Source organism: Lycorma delicatula, chromosome 1 (genome assembly GCF_047948215.1).
Source record: "Lycorma delicatula isolate Av1 chromosome 1, ASM4794821v1, whole genome shotgun sequence".
NCBI classification, from domain to species: Eukaryota; Metazoa; Arthropoda; class Insecta; order Hemiptera; family Fulgoridae; genus Lycorma; species Lycorma delicatula.
Window position 1 is genome coordinate 294,772,274 of NC_134455.1, and position 21,645 is coordinate 294,793,918.

Sequence of the window (21,645 nt, forward strand, 5' to 3'; positions counted from 1 at the left end):
CTGGATTTGATTCTTAAAATGGATTTGCTTTTTTTACAGCACTCATTTTTTCATTCAGCCCATCTTCATTACTTTGAAAAAATTATTGAATTGGTACCAGTTAAATGAAATAATTATTAATGTGATCATTTTGATTCTGAATAGTCTTAAGCTAACACAGTTGAAAGATGAAGTTGGGTGAATCCAACCAATCATCTTTATTTTATAAGAAGCAGACTAGATTTTTTAATTTTCTTCTAGTAAGTAAATGATCAAATGTTTTTAAATTTTTAGCATAACAGACTGAATGTTGTTAGTATGTATTGTAATAAATTAATGTACAATAAATATATTGTTTAATTTATTTTCAGCTGGTCAATTCAACACGATTGCTGAGTCTTTTAACCACTGATGTAAATATTACATCTAAAACAACCAAAGCAAACTGTGTAGTTTTGTTATTTTATGCAAGAACCTGCCCCTTCAGCTGTATGGCCGCTCCTCATTTTAATGCATTACCTCGAGCCTTTCCTGCTGTTAAAATGGCTGCAGTTAATGTTAATGCGTATCAAAGGTATTTATTATTTATATAATTAATGTATACAAATTAACAAGTATGTTAATTTATAAATTTACCATAAGTAATAGACAATATGCTGGGTATATCAAAAGGAATACTAAAGTTATGCAATTTAATCATTGGTAATGAAAATTAGATTCTTTGCCTGAAATAAATTGTAATTGTTATTAGAAGATTTAAAATTGTTATAATTAGCATTATTGACATTATGTGCAACTTTTGATTTTTAGAGGTACAGTGAAATTTCCTGTAACGGACACTTCCCAGTGACTCCTCTTAATAAGAGACACTTTTAGAATTACATGGCAGTTTTATAGTGATATTTATGTATAAAGTACTTCTCAATAATGGACCTTCTAAATAACAGATGTGTACAACAAATTTACCTATAAAAACGGTTCAATCTGTTCTGAAAAATGGACAACAGGAATGAAAATTGTAATTGTGTTGTTTTATTTTATATGCAGTGCAGCTAATTTGTTTATCTGTTGTGAATCACACCACTTTCACTTAGATGTGGATGTTATGATTTTAATCAGTTCATCAGCCAGCATGATTTGTCATCAGTTGCTGTGCAAGTTTATACTGAACATTGAAAATGTAATATTTTTGTTATGGTGTAGTACTGCATTTTTTCTTGTAGTACTCGTTCTTCATATACGTTTACTGTATATTCAGTTTTGTGTATTTTATAAAAATTTTTACAACCATTGTACCGCAACTTATAAACTCATAAATGCTTGACATTAATAGAAAAAGTAGCAGTTATAAATGTCTACGGGAAAGAAAAGCTCAGTGTGCGTGATATGGCAAAATGTTATAGTGTTGGGAAAACTCAGATAAGTGGTATTTTAAAAAGCAAACTTAATATCTTAGTCACAGACTGAAAATGACAGCCAGAGAAGCAAATTTGCATTTACAAAAATACCAGGTCTAGAATTTGACAATTTGACTTTTGAGCGGTTTTGCAGGGTTCATGCTAATTATATTCCGGTCTATGGAACTTTGATACACGAGAAAGCCCTAGAAATTGTTAAAGAACTTTGTTACGATGGGTTTAAAGCATCGGGGGATTAGTAAGATTAATTCCAAATTAGACAAAGTTTCATATAAAAGTGTTTGCAGTGATGCTGGTGCTGTACATGAGAATTTGGTGCCTGAGCAGAAGAAAAAGTTAAATGAAATATGCGTGAGTTATAACGAAAGAAACATTTTCAACATGATGGGCTTTTTTTTCTGGGCTTTGCTCAGTGAAACGTGTTTGAAAGAGGAAAAATTTACATGGGGGAAGATATGAAAAGAAAGACTGACTGTTAGGTTAGCTGTAAATTTGTCCAAGTGAATTTGAAAAGCCTCTAATAATCTGCAATGTTTTACAGCGTGAACATAAATTCATTAGAGATTGAACAGTATTCAAATTAAAAATAATGGATGACTAGGAATATAATGATGGATCGATTGTTAAATTTTGATCATAGAATGAGAAGGCAAAATAGGAAAGTCATACTATTCTTGGACAATACAAAATCCCATCCTAATCTTAACTTAGAAAATGTAAAACTGATATTTCTTCCCCAATATTACTGCAGTATTTCAACTGCTTGATCGTTCAGAATTTTGAAATTCAGTACAGAAAAAAGGTGTTATGGTACTTATTGTCAAGAATGATAGTTACAGTGCTGATGAGTTTTCTAAAAGCATCAACGTGTAAGATCCAGTTTTATGGATTCTTTTGTTCTAACCACTATAAATCTGACCTAAATTTAAATTAAATTGGGTTATTTAAATTTATGAATGTATCATTTGTTATTGAATTCTTTGTTAAAATAGAATTTTAAGAAACATGACATAATGCTGGAAAAATGCACTAACGTTTTCTATACAAAGAGCATTATGTTTGTGTGAGTACACATACTCACACAGACTTTGACAATTCTAAGAAAGAGTGGTGGGATTAGACCTGTGACACCATCAGAAAGCGTCAGTTTTATGTGGGATTTGATCGTAGTAAGTTGTGTTAGTGAATAAAAAAAAAAATCTGATCATAAATTTTTACTAATCATGAACTGTAAGGAACATAGATATGACAACTTTAGATTAAAGGCCACTCCATAAGGAACATTCTTGGATCTATTAGAAGATTTTATACTCGTCGATTTAAAAAAAAAAGAATATAATAACATTAAAAATATTATTATTAAAATTATAACATGTTAAAATGGCAAAATTATATGTAAAATCGTAATTAAAATTAACTTTGGATTGGCCAATTCTTTAGTATTATGTGTATTAGTAAGATATTTTGTTAATTTTTTATGTGTGCAAGTAATTATGCAATAGCGGTTCTACGTGTGAACCTAAGTATACAAGTTTTGGGACTCTTGAATCAAATGTGTTTATTATTTTTTTTTATTTTTATATGTAATATGTATCATTCATAGGAATTAGTAATTTTTATTTTATGTAATGAGTTTTTATAATTTTTTTGTAATTTTTGTGAGAACAACATATGCAGCATAGTCCTAGTACATTTTCACAAATCCCAACTTAGTAAGTACATTTTTGTAAAAATATAAATTTTAAATTTTTTGTGTGTTATTAAATTTGATGTTTTTTAAAGAAGGTTCATGATTTGGATATGTGATAATGAACCCGAAGCTTACAATATCTCTAAAGCAGGTTACTATTACAACAGTGAGAAATTGTAAAAGCTGATATTAAACTCCCACAAACTAACTTCAATTCCAGCACTGAAAATCTTATTGAACCAAATTAAAATTCTGTGGAACAGAGTGAATTACAAGTACTTATTGAAGTGTTTGGATACAAAGAGTTTCTGAGCATTGACAATGTGATCAGCACCCCAGAGGATGTATAGACTGACATCCATGATCTTGTTGCTGCCTCAGATTTGATTACAGATGACAATGAACCCGGATTTACCATCACAAGTAAGGAAGCAAGAGAAAAGGTTAGAAAATTAAAGCAATATTTCTTACAAAAAGGATTACCAGAAGAGTAGAAGTATAAGTGCAGTTGCTTATTGAAAAAAATATGTACCAGGACTTAGCTCAAAATTAAGTAGACAGCTATTTTAAACCATGCATGTATAAATAAATTGTAGTAGATATTCAAATTTGGTGATTTTTACATTATTTTCTGTACATGTGTTTTAATTAAATTCTTGTGTACTATAGCTTTTTTGATTAATATTTTTATAGTTTACATTGTTTTTATTCCATTTTAATATAGTACAGTAATTTTACTCTCTTATTTTATTGGTAGATTACAGTAGCACAGCATTATTATTGTTTATACAAATATGAACATAGAGGACAGTGTTTTATTTTCAGAAAAAACAATTAAAAAAAACTTGAATTTTACTAAGCCATATTAAGTAGCAACTAATTTTTTTTTAATTTTAAAGTTCTTGTTCTATTCAAGGTGTTTTTTTTTCTGTACAACATCTGAATATAATACTGTATTCATTTTTTTTTTTTTGAATAGCAGACACCTCTAAATAATGGACAGATTGTTGTTCGTAAGCCGTGTCCATTATTGGGAAGTTTTGCTGTACTTTTTACGTAGTTGCTTCAATTTATAAATCAGTTTAATGCTTGTGAATGGAATGTGGTATGAAAATACTTTAATATATAAAAAAAAAAATTACTAACCAGGTAGAGATTGGAACCCTGAAACTTACAGACAAAACCATGAGACTCTACCATTCCATGGTGGAGGTCATTTGATTCCATCATTAAATGTTGTTATTTGCATTGTGTTATTCATACATTAGTATGAGAAGTGATTGTTATATTATTATTTTTCAGAACTGATTGAACAGTTTTAGGTAAATTTATTGTCCACGTCTGTTATTTAGAAGTCTATTATTGAAAGTATTTTATACATTAATATCACTATAATGTCATGTAATTCTAAAAGTGTCCGTTATAAAGAGAAGTCTGTCATTGGGAAGTGTCCATACAGGAAATTTCACTGTACCTCTAAAAATTAAAAGTTAGCATGTAAAGGCTAATGTAATATAAAGGATAGAGGAAACAAAAAAATGCCAAGTCAAAAAAGTAGTCCTCCACTCTTTCTGTGGTAGTAGTCATAAGATTGCATATTTTTATAATGCTTTCAAAGGCAGACATTATTATCCGAGTCATATGAAGGTATTTATTAAAAATCAAAACGTTGAAGTCAAATTTAAAAAACTCTTTACTTTATTTCCATTTTGTAAATGAAATATGCTTATTTTTCAACCGAATTCCCTCTTATTTCAATTTACCTCCATCTTTTAAACAAGCATTTGAATTCGTTCCAGGAAGAACCGGTCTAGTGCATTGTCATTTTTGTACCACTTACATGGCCTTTTCATCAAAACAAAAATCATTCCCCACAGCTCTTCTTTCAGTGGGCCAAACAGATGAAAATTACTTAGAGTCAAGTCAGGACTGAATTGTAGTATGTACAGGGTATAGAGTGTACAGCAGCTCAAAACCTAGATGTTGAAGTCAAAGGATTGTTTTGTTGGCCATATGAGGTCAGGGTTTATCCTTAAATTAAATAAGATGTGGAAATTTTATAAATTGTTTCTAAAATTCATAACTAACTTTTCAATTTTTCTTAACTATTGATAGTAGTTTTCAATATAAATCTGATTGTTCATGAGTGTATTTGAGTCTTCTTCTTAGTATTTATTCACTAACTATTGGCAAAGAAGAAGGAAAGGAAAAATAACAATTTTTGTGAAAAAGTACAATAGAATTACATTTTTTTGGGTAGCAGATGATTCAGAGAGTAAGAAAGATGAAATAAGAGAAATGAAAAACTAAAAATAAACACAAAAAGAAGACACTTTTTACCTGGCTTTGATATTCCACAAAATTGAAAATGTCTAAATGTAGTGAAATCATTTTTTTTGTCCTAATTACTTATTGTTCTTTTTTCTAGAACTTATTCTAAATTTAAACCAGAAAAAAATTCTGTTAAGATTTCCCTGAGGTGTATTCCAATACATATTATATAAATTAATCAAATTAATATTCGTACTTTTGTATTTGCTCATTAGCATGATGAAATGTGGTTTAAACTTACAAAAATATAATTTAAAATGACTTGTTCTAGAATAAATGGAAATATGGTTCTGATGTCATATTTCTGTGTATTTAGATGTGCGTTAAATATGTTTTTTAATTATTTTAATTTATTTGTTAGTTCTGTATAATTAATACTTCTAATAATATTTCTTAACTATATTATTATCTTTTTGAACACTTTTTGTTTTACACCTCACAAGTTTCAAACAGTTTGGTTTTTTGGCTTGAAGAAAATGACATCTCCCACGTTACATTTTGTTTTACTAAAACTGTCTAGTCTCATATTGCAGTGTGATAAAGGTAAATTATTTGATACCTTGTTCCTGAATATCAGTGAAGTTACAGTAGCATAAACTAACAAACACATATTAATGACATTTATTTCTTTCCTGGTGAAATTGACAATTTGAAAAAAAATAAATAAAATGAGCCTAATAAACCAAGCATTGCCTTCAACATGAAACAGTACATCTATTAAAAAAATAAATCTTTATTATAAGAGAAGGAGAACAAAGGAATGTAGTTTATTAGAATCTTTTGTGACAAGAAGTTGTGGGAGCTTCATGAGTATTGAATAATACAGATGTCCAAAAAGTTCCTTTATAAACAGAATAAAAACTGAAAATTAATAAAAAAATATTTTATTCTGATGGGTACCTAAGAGTATGTTGTGTATTTCATGTCATTACAAGATAAATTATAAGTATAAAAACATAAGATAAAAAGTAGATATGATTAAAGACCATATTAATTATTTAAAATATCAATACACGAAATAATGTTGAAGTAAATACATTAAATATAAAAGATTGATACAAAATAATTCACAATTCAGAGGGTGTTACTGAAAATTATTTTGAACACATATTTATGTACACACTGAATGAAATGCAGTAAAATAAGGTTTTATTTTTTAATTATTTTTTTTTAAAAATTCATTGACAGAGTAATATTGTTTGTAAAAGTAATTTTTTGTACTTAAAATAAATTTTGGGGAAAATTTTATTTTTAAATGGTTTGTAATAATTAAAAATGGCAATGGAAGCAATACTAAGGCCCTTTCTTGTAAGGTGAGGAATTGTGGTTGAATTACTCAAAAACAATACAGTTGCTTGATTTGGTAGGGATAAATAATGTTATATTTTAAGAATAATTGAGTATTCTTTTTGGCAAAGATTGTAAATTCATAAATATAAACACAAGAATAAGTTACCAATGTAATTTTCTTAAGATGAGAATATACATAAGCATAATAGATGTTTAATAATAAGGACAAGCTTAGTATCTTTTTATGGCACTTCAAAACAAAACTGTACAGTTTGATTTCATTATAAATGAAATCACTTTAATCATTTCAAGAGAACGTGCTGTCTAATTAAACACGTGGAAATTTTTCTTAATGGACAATTGAAATATTATCATTATCATTAGTGGTTATTCTGTCCATATGATCAGGAATTTTATATCTACGTAAGAAATAATGCAACAGTTTTGTTCATATTTAAAATTAGATGGTTGTAAGCCAACCAGTTAATGATTTTTTAACTGCTGTAGTAGAACTTTCAGTTCCTTTAAAATAATTATCCAAAAATATAGATATAATTGTGTCATTTATGAAGAAGATTACAATGAGTGGCTCAAGATTTTGAGGTAGGTTATTCATTAATAAACAATAAAAAAGCAAGGGATGAGAACATTTCCCTGAGGCACTCTGTGTGTTATACATCTTGATTGAAAACTAAATTTTCATGTGTATTCTTATCAAAAGATGAGATATCAACTACTTGTGGGTTGGTAAGATTTAACCAAATGTAAACTGCTCTCTAATACCATAGCTGCTATGTTTTTTATTAACTAAAAATATGAAACTAAATCAAATGTTTTACTGATAGTGCAATTACTGAAAATGGAATCTTTTTGTCATCTGCTCAAATGAAATATTTTTCAAACAATTGGGAGTATTGTATCGGTTGGCAATTTTTTCCCAAAACCATGCTGAAGATTTTTTAATAGGTTATGCTTTTCAAGAAATGTTTTAAGTCTGTTTTTCATAATTTTTTAAAAAATTTTAGAAAATATGGGCAATAAAAAAATTGGCTTTTAATTTTGTAAATTAAGGGCTGAACCTTTCTTAAGGTGTGGAATAGCAATGGAAGTGTTAAGAGAGCTGGGAAATACTCCATTAGTGAAAGATTCATTAATTAAATTTAGAAGAAGGATAATAATAGCATTTATGACTTTTTTTAAAATAGTGGCAGGAATTTCATCAATACAAACTGAATATTTATTCATAATACTGAAGATTCAAGTTTTAACTTAAGGGTTCGAACGAGAAGTAATACTGATTCATCAACAAAAACATTCATGATGAAAGGCTTTGAAATGGATTAATATTAATATTTGAAATAGTGAAAAACACATTTTGAAATCCTCTGCTACCTGAATAGGGGATGAGATATTGGTAGGTGAATCCGATTTTTCTTTCTCCTTTTTTTTTTTTTGATGAAGTTATCTGATCTGTTTTACTTCCAAACCAGCTTCCATTTTTGATAACTGTCTGTGTAGTTCTAGATTTATTGTTTCAGTTAGATATAAAATTATCATAAAATAACCTTTTTAGCAGTAGAAATAGCTTTAGTGGTTTGTAATTTTGAGTACATTCTTCAGTAATTCATTGTAATTTTTCAAGTAATTCTGGAAGTTATCAGATAAATTATAGTTGCAAATTTTATGAAAATTTCTTAACGCTGAGCTAGATTTTACCATTCCTTCCAGTAATCCATGTATTTTTCTTTTTATGTTTAAATATTTATTTTTTTATTAAATGGCAAGGTAGAAAGAAAGCCTTCTGAATTCTGAAACACATTAATGAAATTACTAGTTCTGAAAGTATAATAAAATAATTTCTAAATTTTTACAAAACAGCTGTAACTACTTATGTATGAATATTCATATTTATATATTAAATTATGCATAATTAAAAACTAGATTAGTTGATCCAATACGTATAATTTATTCAGATGGATGTTCTGTTGTACTTTTGTGTCGTTATTAGATGTTTTCTATGTTCTTTCTGTTAATAAAATATACTGAAATTAATTAGATGTTTTATTACAACATGGTAGCAGCAACGTGGTTGTTAAACAACGATACATCTATTATGATGAATAAACAAGTAGAAAAGCCCATTGGTGAAGAAAATTGGGTAATGTGGATTATGAAAACTGTGGTAATTATTATGAAAACTATTTTAGAATGTAATACAGTTTGTGATACATTTATAAAACTTGAACCATATACTGAAAATTATGAAAACAAACTTGATACATGGAAAAAGGCTAATGCGAAGAAGCATTGTATTTTATCTCTCAGTATCAAATACTGAGAGAGTATCAATACAGTATCAAATCATTTTCTAAGCAAGCAGCAAACCCAGATAAAATTACAGTAATTAAAGAAAAAACCATCAGTTATTACTTTGTATAGTTGGAAGTATTACTGCAAAAGATGTCTGGGATAAGTTGAAACAAGTTTATGATATTCAGTGTGCTGAAAATATAGATTTATTGCAGCATCATTTTTGTAATATTCAGTGGAAATCAGTAGGTGGTGTACATAATCATTTAGCAAAATTTGATGATATACAGACATAAATGTTGTTATTGGTAAACCAGTTGACAAAAATTATGTGCTTGATTCTTGCAAACTCTACCAAAAGATTTTGATTATATTTATGTTATTTGGCATGACTTATTTCAATCAGAGAAAAAATGGGAAAAACTATAAAAGAAATGTTTGAATTATGATTTTCAATTGACAGATAGAGATGAAACAGATGTAGTTGCAGCAATGCATCAAAATCTAATTTACTGATTAAAAAACAAGGAAGATTAAAGGTTAATCAACAAAAGGTCTTTCCATCAAAAGTTTTGAAACAAAATGATCAAAAATGATGTTTCTCATGTGGAAAAATTGTACATTTTTTACAGGATTGTAAGATTAGTATAGTTTCTTTCAAATATAAAAAAAAGTGTCATCAATCAAATCTTTGCTGTAATTGAGGTGAAAGTAAAGGTTATGCCATGATATCTGCTGAAAATTTGATGGAAGGAAATTTAAAAAAACATATTGAGAGAGGTATGTTCAAAGTGATTATGATTACATGAATTATGATGCTTGATTGCATTTAATTGTTCTAGTTCACATTAAAAAATTGAATTGTGACGAGTAGCTTGAATGGTGGTAGCTTGATAGTGATGCCATATACCACGTAACAATTGTCATAACTGGTGTGATAACTTTGAAAATTTTGAGATACCAAAATAAAGGAATAGTGCTAGTCAAGGAGTTAAATTAGAAGCGCTTGGTACTGGTCATATAAATGTTAAAACTTTTAATGGTCAAGATTGGTCTGATCGATATTTGAAGATGTGTGGTACTGTCCAGATGCAATTTATGATTTGTTCTCAGTCAAAAAGGTTGGATAAAATGGAATCTACTAATCGGTTCAGAATAATGGAGAATCATTTTGTATAGAAAAAAGGTTAATTTTCCATAGAAATGGAGTACCCATTGCTACAGCTTCTAATTATGGTAATGAACTCTCGGTTGGCATTAAGAGTCATTCACCAAGAAAAATCTTATACAATTTCTGAGGCTAGAGATCACTGCAAAGTTGGCATGAAAAATGTTATTATCAAAATAAACTAAATGTGTAGATTTTTTTGAAGGATCATGGAATATTACTACAAATGAATTATGAATTGTGTAAAGGTGTATGCTTGGTAAACATCATTTACTCAGTTTTGGTGAAGAATTGAAAAATCTAATAAACCAGGAGAAGTGATTTTTGCTTATATTGTTGCTTGATGGACGGAGAATGATTTGAAAGGTTATTCTCTTATTTTCTTGTTTTTAATGATGATAATTCCAATTTCAGGATTACATATCTATCTATTATGTAAAAAGGATTAAGTGAAAGAAAAATAAAGCCTTCATTTAATTAGTGAAAACAGAAGCTGAATTGATTATAAAAGCGTTATGTAATTCAAGGAAATTTGATAAATAAGGATGTAAGAATGTATGCTGTAACTATTGGACTAAAACATTCAATTACAGTTCCTTACACTCCACACAACAAAATGGACTGATCATGAAAATAGGATAATAGCGTATGTTAGATAGTGCATTCTTGGCTTTAATCAGCTGTTCAACTACCAAAGTTTTTATGGGGTGAAGCAATACTTACTGCAGTGTATACATAAAAATAGAACTGCACCAATAAAAATTAAAGGAGAATCACTCATAGAATTATTTTTGAGTAAGAAGAAATTATTTTTACCCCTTGAAAATTTTTGGCACAGAATGTTTTGTATGGATTCCCCAACAGAAGCGAAAGAAATTTGATGCAAAATCTGTTAGAGGATATATTGTTTGTTATGCAGATTGCAGTTATTGAACTTTCCCTAAGAAAAATTTATGTTTCTAGAGATAAAATTGAGAGATGAATTTTTACAAAAACCAAGAAGATTAATATGAATAGATGAATAGAAATTTCAAATTAAAGCAAGGATGAGAGTAGTTTGCCAAATCCAAATTATATAGAAGATAACTCCCTCTATGATTTATGAGACCTTGCCAATGGTGAGGAAGCTTGAGTGCTCAGTGACACAGAGTAACTGGACTGAAGTTGCAACAATATCAAAGAGATATCTGTTGAGAGTCAGACTAAGGAACGATTCCTGAAAGAGAGCAGCAGCTCTTTCAACAGTTGTTAAGGGCGTACGTCAGAAGGACTTAAATGGCCACATCATTACTCATCTTCTGAGTACTGCGCAGCTGCAGAAATCAGTGGAAAATTACAGCTGTTTTTTTTCCAACAAAATGTAGCTCCCTGCATTTTCATGTAATAAGATGGAGGCGCCTTCCTTGGTAAAATATTCCGAAGGTAATCTAGCTTCCCGTTTGGATCTCCAAGTGGGGACTACTAAGGAAGGGGTCATCAGAAAATTAAAAAATAATATTCTACAAGTTGGAGCATGGAATGTTAGAAGTCTAAAAAATATTGGTAGATTAGAAAATTTAAAAAGGGAAATGGTTAGGTTAAATGTAGATGTAGTAGGAATTAGTGAGGTTCTCTGGGAAGAGGAAAGCAACTTTTAATCAGGTGATTTAAGAATAATTAATGCAGCATCAAGTAAAGGGCAGGCAGGAGTAGGTTTCGTAATGAACAAGAAAATAAGGAAGAGAGTAGAGTATTTCAAAAAGCTTAGTGATAAAATCATTGTAATGAGGATACAATCAAAACCTAAGCCGACAACGAATGTTAACGTTTATATGCCTACAAGTGCCCATGAGAGTGTGTATATGAAGAAATTGATGAAGCAGTTGAACAATTAAAAGGGGATGTAAATTTAATAATAGTTGGAGATTGGAAGGCAAGCATCAGAAAAGGCAGGGAAGGAAATATTGTGGGTGAATATGGGTTGGGCAAAACGAATGATAGAGGGGACCAACTTATTGAGCTTTGCATTTATTTATTTATTTATTTACAATTTAAAACTTACATGGTCATCCGTCAGACCTAAGTCTGTCGACAGATATACTAAAGAGTATTATTACATTATTAAGTGGTTAATGTAATAACCAATTTTATGTAACAACTAAAGATATTATTAGTTTTATAATACTTATAATAGTAGTACAATTATAAAATTAATTTTACAAAATTAGACTAAATATTTAAAAACTAATGAACAAATTATTTCTTTAATAATTGTAATGTATTAGATTTAGTAACTAAAATTATATTCAAGAAACAAAATATACTTATACAAAATATATACTTAATTACAACAACGAATTACACAATTAATATCTTGTTGCAACAATTACTTAAAGAAAATAAATAACTAAGCTTTAACCATTCAACAATACATTATTTATTGATTTACAATAATTATCAACATTAAAATAATAACTATAATCATGTTATAATTGTCTGGACTGCCAGTATAAATCCAACATGAATCCTGTTAGTACCTATTACGTTATAAGTAATGCCCACTCAATGAGAAGTTTTTTTAAATCATTTTTTTTTATTTTTACATTATTGAGGTGATTCGGTAAAGAATTAAGTAATGCAGGAACAACGTACTTCTTTAATCGTTTACCGTAAGTATTATTATATCTATCTGTGATAAAGCTCATTGCTCTCAAATTGTATCCACTTTCTATATTTACCCTGTATTCACTGTTGTAAAAGTTCTTAAAAATAATTAAGAATTTAAATAGACCTCTAACTGACAGAAACCTTGTAAGATTATTTAAATTAGTGTCATAATTGTTATCAGAATCATAAAGAGCAATCAATATCTTTGAGGACCCTATTTTGTATTAAATTTATTTTATTTATGAGATAGTCTGCGGCTGATCCCCATGTTGTCAAGCCGTATCGAATAACAGATTCAAACAAGGATGAATAGAGTAAGCGTTTACAGTGAATTGGTAATAGGGGTGAGATGTGGTGGAATTTCATAGCAACCACTCTTAAATTTTTACATATATGTTTTATATGGTGATCCCATCTAAAAAAAGAGTCAAAATGTACACCCAAATATTTGTATTTGTCAGCATTCTGGAGATGTTCACAATTACAATTTATGTGGTAATTTTTTATACAGTCACATGTATGACAAATAATTTTTATTGGTCTTTGGGATTGAAGATAAGGAGATCTTACATGTAAAACAGTAGTTTTTTTAGCGTTAATAATTAGGCCTTTGTCATGAAGCCACTTTAATAGATTATTAAAATCTTCTTGCATTAAAAACTCTGCTTCTTCCAATCGCTTATGTCCAAATGCTAAAACACTATCATCAGCGTATTGCAACAGACGTGAATTAGAGATCGCGCTAGACATATCATTAACGTACAGATTAAAAAGTGTTGGGCCCAAGATAGACCCTTGAGGCACGCCACTATCCGTTTCGTATCTATCACTATATTTATCTTTAATTTTAACAATAAGTTTTCTGTTACTTAAATAGTTTTGTAGCATATTATTAAAAGGGCCATTAAACCCTAGCTTATTTAGGGCATCTAAAAGTTTATGATGGTCTAACGTATCAAAAGCTTTACGAAAATCTAAAAAAAGTAAGATTACATGGTTACATTTATTTAAGTTAGTATTGACAAAATCAGATAAATCATTTATAGCATCGTTAGTCCCAATCCCCTTTCTGAAACCATATTGAGTTTCACTGATTAATTTGTTATCATCAAGGTATTTAGTAATATGCATAGAGACATACCGTTCAAAAACTTTTTCGATACATGACAGTATAGAAATTGGCCGATAATTATTTAAATCTTTAAAAGAACCAGCTTTATAGATAGGTCTAACAATAGACATCTTCAGTAGATCAGGAACCCTCCTTGATTTAATTATATTGTTTACTATAATTGAAATTAAAGGGCTGACTTTATTAACGACATATTTCAAATCTTTGATTCGTATGCCATCTACACCTGGCGATTTTTTATCATTCATAGATGAAATTATATTTTCTATTTGTTTAGGAGAACTTAAAGGTAAATGAAAAGACACAAGCTGCATGCAATTGCCACCCGTGAATTTCAAGAACTTATGTATACAATTATGTTTAATATCATCTACTGAAGTTACAAAGTGTTTACCGATAATGTCTGCAGCGACCTTACCCGCGTTATTAGATGTACCGCTTACATATTTAATTATAGTATCGTCTAAGTTACGCTTAGAGGGTAACCCCATCAAAGAGTTAAGTAGTTTCCAGTTACCCTTAATATCATTCTTTTGAAAATTTTTAAATTTATCATTAAAATACTTCTCCTTCGCTTTTCGTATTTCAATATTAATTTTATTTCTATATAATATGTAATCTTTTCGAATTTCCAGGTTAGCTGGTGCTTTTTTCCATTTTTTGAACAGTTTGTCTCTATACTTTATTTTATTTAGAATGTCATCCGTCATCCATGGTTTTTTTCTATTTTGAATTTTAATCCTATCAGTATTTCTGCGAACTAAAGAACTGTTATACACAGAATTAATTATATCAACGAATTTCTCATATGCAGATGGATTATTATCCATCTTATTACCTAAGGTGTCATAATTTATGCTATCTAACTTATATCTAATTAAGGCATTATCTAAGTAAAATGAACCAAGACTGTCATCCATCGATCGTTGGGATGAACTCTTGTACAACAGATCTGCTATTGTCACATAGTGATCAGAAATTTTAGTTTCAATTACTCCAGAAAAAACGTAATCAGGAAAGCCTCTAATAAAAATGTGATCTATACAAGATCTAACAATTACCCCATCTCTTATTTCCTCCCTCGTTATATCAGATATGCAACACATGAATCCCGTTGTATGTAATAAGGTTTGATAGTAACTAACTACAGTATTTTCCTTAGTAAGATCAATGTTCATATCTCCGATTAAGACCGCATTATTATTATTACAATTATGAAGAATATTTTCAAGATCATGTAAAAATTCATGAACATTTAAATCTGGCGGTCTGTAAAAGCATATTATCGTAAAATCATCGGTCTTAACGCCCAATTTCACTGAAACCTGAATGCATAATAGTTCACAACTTGAGACAGTCAAATCCAACATTATTCTTTCAGCACTGAGTGTGTTACGACAAAGAATTAAAATACCACCACCAGACCTAATTTTCCGGACACAGTGATAGGAGTCATAGCCATTAATCTGATAAAAATTAATTAAACTTATTTCATTATCCGTAATGTTTATTTCCGTGAGAACTATCAAATCTACGTTACTATTACCTAGGTGAATCAAGAATTCATCCCAATGACCGCGAATAGTCCTAATATTTAAATGAAGTATACTCAGTTTCGATAAACAGGAGTAATCTTGCGAAAATTCGTCTAGGTTCGAGTAGTAATTATCAATAGCCAAAAACCGGCCATTAAAAATATTATTTTCATTAATGTTTTCCATTTCAATAGGGATTCGAAAATATGTCTAAAACGCACAGATTACATAAGCTATACAGATTAGAAGATTATACAATTTGTAAACATAATAAAAACATTTTATTTAGAAACATATAAATTTTATTTGTAAAGACTAATTTAATACTAATCGTTGTTATGACTAATGTCTTATCTACGCAAAAACACAGCATAACCGTTTTTGTTAAAGGGGTGGGAGAACATATATTCGATAGAACAAACGCTCGAATAAGATCGTAGGTGTAACTTAATGATATCAGTATCATATTATTTGATATCAATGTCGTCACCATAACAGAGATAACATTTTTGAGATAGGCTCGCAAGAGAAATACATCGTTATGCAAGTCAATTATCCTTATCAATTTAAAGCCAGTTTCTAAAAATAAAATATTTTTCATTAAACTATTATTCACTTTAAGAAATAAACTGATGCTTATAAACATAGAAAAGTAGCTGCTGAATTGGCATAAAATTAAATTAAGCGAAGGTCTTCCTTTTTTTATAATATTGGAACAGTAATACCAAGAATCTTGAGTCATCAATAACAGAATATGATAAATATAAAATGCAATAAAATGATAGAAATAACTAATACGTGAACTTACATTTACAGAACTGAATGTAATGAACATAATAATATTATTACGAAACAATTCTATTATACTCTTAGGGATAACGCTATCATAGTTACAAATTTATATAACTCACTTGATTTTTTGCAGATCCGCCTCAGTGTTAATTTTAATAGCAAACACATCTTCACTTTTCTTAACAAATATTTTACCATTTCGTACCCAAACAAATTTATACTGAAGTTCACCCGCTTTTTGTTTCGTTTTATAAAGTAAGTATTTTATTGATGTTACTAGATTTTCATTAATATACACTTTTTTGTCACTTCCATCTGCAAGAACCATATCATTTGTTAGCTTCTCGCGCTTTTTGCTGATCCAGAAATCTCGCATTTTTCTGCTGCTAAACTGCACTATGATCGGTGGTGAATCAGTCTTCCTCCTAGTAGGTAGTCTATGAACCGCTTCCACACCGTCCAAGCTGAAAGGAATATCTAGTTTGTCAGCGATTTTCTGAAGAGAGTCATGTAAATTTTCCTTACGGTTTCCATCGGGGTGTAATTTTAGCCCGTGAATTTCAATATTTTTGTTTCTTCCATATTGTTCGAGTTGTATGATTTTTTCTTCTAGCGAAGCGATTTTCTTATCCTTCTCTGTTACGCTTTCTCGGAGTTGTTTCACTTCTTGGAGAAGATCCTTGTTAGATTTCTGTAATTCACTAATTTCATTTTTAATATCGTCATAGAACAGGGATAGCCTACCAAGTTCATTTTCGGTCCTACTGGAAGAAGCTCTGACTTCTGCTTTGAGTTCTAAAATGATAACTTTTAATTCATTAATACCGGTGAAATCTAATATTTCTTTAGTCGAATCCACTGATTTGTTGTCAGTAGATTTGACTGATTTGCGACACTCACAACACATCCACTCTTTTTTCTTTTTCTGCGACATTCGCTGATATGTATTCTCCGTAATTCCAACGCATTTATGGTGGTAACCGTATAAACAAAAACGACAAATAATGTATGTTCCATCAATCGGTAATTCTCCCTCACAGGTATTGCACTTCTTCATTTTCAAATATTTTTTATCAAACAGGATTACAATATAATAAAATATTTAACACTGGCATATAAAATACAACATAATTGTTCAAGAAAATATACAGTTGTGTATTTAAGATAAGAACTGCTTATCTACTACACTCTGAACAGGAATGCGAATAGAGCGACACACGTCTGTTCAGTACAGCAGCCAGACGCAGACGCATGAAGTATAATTTAATAATTGCAAACATCCATTTCAAAAATCATAATAGAAGAATATACACATGGAAAAAGCCAGGTGATACTGTATGGTGTCAGATAGATTATATAATGGTTAAGCAACGATTTAGAAATCAGCTCATCGACTGCAAAGCATATCCGGGAGCTGATATTGATAGCGACCATAATTTAGTGATAATGAAGTGTAGATTGAGATTTAAAAACCTGAAGAAAAGGTACCAGATGAATCAGTGGAATTTAAAGAAGCTTGAGGAAGAGGAAGTAAAGAAGTTTTTGAGGAGGACATTGCAAAAGGTCTGAATAAAAAAGATAAGATAGAAAATATAGAAGAAGAATGGGAGAATGTTAAAAAGCAAATTCTTAAATCAGCAGAAGTGAACTTAGGCAGAACAAAGAGAACTAGTAGAAAAATGGATAAACGTAGAAAGTATAAGAATGCTAGTGATGAAGAAAGTAAAAGGAACTATTGACAATTAAAAAATACTATAAACAAGAAGTGCAAACTAGCGAAAGAAGAGTGGATTAAAGAAAAATGTTCAGAACTGCAAAGAGAAATGATCATTGGTAAAATAGACTGAGCATACAGGAAAGTTAAGAAAAATTTTGTGGCACATAAATTAAAATCTAATAATGTGTTAAACAAAGATGGTACACTGATTTATAATATGAAAGAAAAGGTCGATAGGTGGGTGGAATATATTGAATAGTTATACAGAGGAAATGAATTAGAAACTGATGTTACAGAGAAAGAAGAGGAAGTCGAAGGTGATGAAAAGTGAGATACAATACTGAGATTTGAATTTAAAAAAGCATTAAAGGATTTGAATGGCAGGAAGGCTTCTGAGATAGACGGGATACCTGCAGACTTACTACGCAGTGTAGTTGAGGTAGCGATAGATTGATTATACAAACTGGTGTGCAATATTTATGAAAAAGGGGAAGTTCCTTCAGACTTCAAAAAGAGTGTTATTATCATTATACCAAAGAAAGTAGGAGCAGATAAATGTGAAGAATACAGAACAATTAGCTTAACTACTCATGTATCAGAATTCTTAACTAGAATCCTATACAGAAGAATTGAGATGAGAGGGAAGAAGTGTTAGGAGAAGACCAGTTTGGTTTCAGGAAAAGTATAAGGACAAGGAAAGCAATTTTTAACACTCAGATTAATAGTAGAAGGAAGATTAAAGAAAAATAAACCAACATATATGGCATTTATAGACTTAGAAAAGGCATTTGATAAAGTAGACTAGAAAAAATGTTCACCATGTTAAAAAATTTAGGGTTCAAGTATAGAGATAGAAGAACAATTGCTAACATTTACAGGAACCAAACTACAACAGTAATAATCGAAGCGCATAAGAAAGGAAACAGTAATAAAAAAGGGAGTCTGACAAGGATGTTCCCTATCTCCGTAATTTTTTACCTTTATTTAGGACAAGAGTTAATGATGTTAAAGAACAATTTAGATCCAGAGTAACAGTGCAAGGTGAAAAAATAAAGCTACTACAATTTGTTGATGATACAGTAATTCTAACAGAGAGTAAAAAAGATTTAGAAGAAACAATGAATGACATGTATGAAGTCCTACACACATGAAAATAAACAAGAATAAAATGAAAGTAATGAAATGTAGTAGAAATAAAGTAGATGGACCACTGAATATAAAATCTGATGTGGACATCACTTGACTTCCTTCTGTGCCTATTAAATTACATATACACATTTTTTTACATAAAATTTATATATTCTTTTACTATTTATATATACTAATTTATACTTTTACATAAAAGTATAAATGAGTAAATTACATAAATGTGTGGCTGTATCATCTATGGAAGCAGAATATGTGGCTGTTTATTAGACTTCAAAATCCTTTGTATGGTTGACTAGATTACTGAAAGAAGTTGAACTATTGATCAAAATTCTATTCCTGTGTATTCACCTGACTACCGGAGTATCATTAAATTCATTGGAAACCCTATTTTCCATGAGCTTTCAAAACATATAGAGACACATCTATATCCAACAATTAGTTGTAGATATAGATAAGTAGCATTGGAATGCCAACTGAAGAACAAGCAGCAGATATTCTCTATAAACCTTTATCATCAAATAGATTAAATCATATGAAAAATTTGATTGGTATCATCACTATATAGTCTCTTGATTGTTATTATATTTACTTATGAATAAATATATATATATATATATATATATATATATATATATATATATATATATATATATATATATATATATATATATATTAAATTATATGTTAATAAAAGCTATCAATTAGTAAGGTAATACCTGATATATTCAGGTGGATGCTTTATTGCTCTTATATTGTCATTATTAAATATTTTCTATGTTTCTTTCTCAGTTAATAAAATACAATGAAATTCATTAGATGTTTTACTATAACTACTCACCTTAAAATGTACATGTGTGTAAAATGTATACCATTAACTAAAATCCACTTCTTATTTCTGAGAATTACACTATTCATAATAATTCTTTTGTATATTCAACCCCAAACCTTTGTCATCATTTACATTTAAATTTTTACTTCAGTAATTTTTCATGATTTCACAAAATCAGTTTGTTCCCCCTATTGGTTTGCCCAACTCAAAACATCTCTCTCTCTTTCTCTCTTTCTTTCTTTCTGAATTGTTGGCAACTCAGAGTTATGAAATGATTGGTTATTTTATATCCAAGTAAAACTATTTCTTGTATATTATCTAGTTAAGGTATCAATTAAAAAAGTTTGGTTCCATTCTATATGCTATCTAAATATTTAAATTGGGAACATTTAATCTGTTGTATTATTTCATTAGAATTTGAGCCAGTCCAGAAATTACTATTAAGACAATTAAATTTGAAACTAGTTAATAGTTAAAATGCACTTTAGAAAATCTTTTCCACTTCCATGATTGATTGCTAAGCTTTCTGAAAATTGTAAATATTTATAAAAATCAATTTTTTTATGACTTTATAGTAAATGGTAAGTTTCAGTTTCATTGATTTAAAAATATGAAGTTCACTGCATATATGAAATCTCAGAAAGCAGATGTCATAAAAATCTTGTAGTGCTTTGAGCAATTACTTGAACAGTCATTTTACTCTTATTTTGATCAGTTAACTCTTTAACTACCAACAGGGTATGAAATCTGTTTTGCAATTTGTTCCATTAACTTCCACTGGATCTTATAATCCCATGGTAGTTTACCAAAACATCATATGGTGCAAGTAAATGAGATGCAGTTAATAATTTTTACCACTTATATGTTATTTCATAATCCTTCCCAAACAATTAATCTTTTTTTCATTTTTTTTATAAAGGTGCTTATTTTAGTGTTGCATAAAATAATAATAAGTTAAAAAACTGTGAAACAGACTTTGTTCTTTCTTGATAACAACTAACAAAAATAAAATTTTTAATCAAAGAGTTTAAAGCTGATGTTGTAAAACAATATCAACAAGTCTACTACTACTTCTTGGTAAATCATAACCCTTCTATTAACTATTGTCAAATACTTGTTAAATTGATCTTGGAGTAAAGGACATTTTTTTTTGAAAAAATAACTGAAATATTTCTTAGCTATTTTCTTTCTACCAATTTTAATGGAATGAAAAATGCTGCTCTAGGGTCATTTTACAGTTCATGATTGTCTTTCAGAAAATGCAACAAATAACTACAAGATCACCTTTTGATCATTCAACATTAATACAATCCTGCACCACAAAAATATCATACACATGTAATAATAATTATTCCTTTATTCACATTGGTAAAGTGGCTTTTGGAATATCCCTGCATTTTTTAAGATTTTAATTTTTTCAAATTGGTACAATTTGCTGTGTCTTGTGTCACCCATTAGATTGAATCAAGCGTAGAAGAATATTATTCAAAAAAATTGAAAAGTTTCTTAAATATTTTTAAAATATAACATTTTCTCAAACCATTTATTTATAAATAAAATATATTTGTATAAATTTTTTTTTTAAATTATAAGGTCATTTTTATTCTTCTTCTTTTTCTTCTTTTTACTTTTATGACATTGGTTACTCTTGTTCAAAGG

General features: G+C 29.1%; 1 protein-coding gene across 1 annotated transcript in view; it reads left to right on the forward strand.

Moving 5' to 3' along the window:
* The window catches only part of bug (thioredoxin domain-containing protein bug), a 49,483-nt gene that overhangs the window by 14,830 nt on the left and 13,008 nt on the right, over positions 1–21,645 (forward strand). Inside the window, exon 5 of the mRNA XM_075379794.1 lies at positions 351–553. Coding sequence (XP_075235909.1) covers positions 351–553 — 203 coding nt within the window. The remainder of the gene's footprint in view (positions 1–350; positions 554–21,645) is intronic.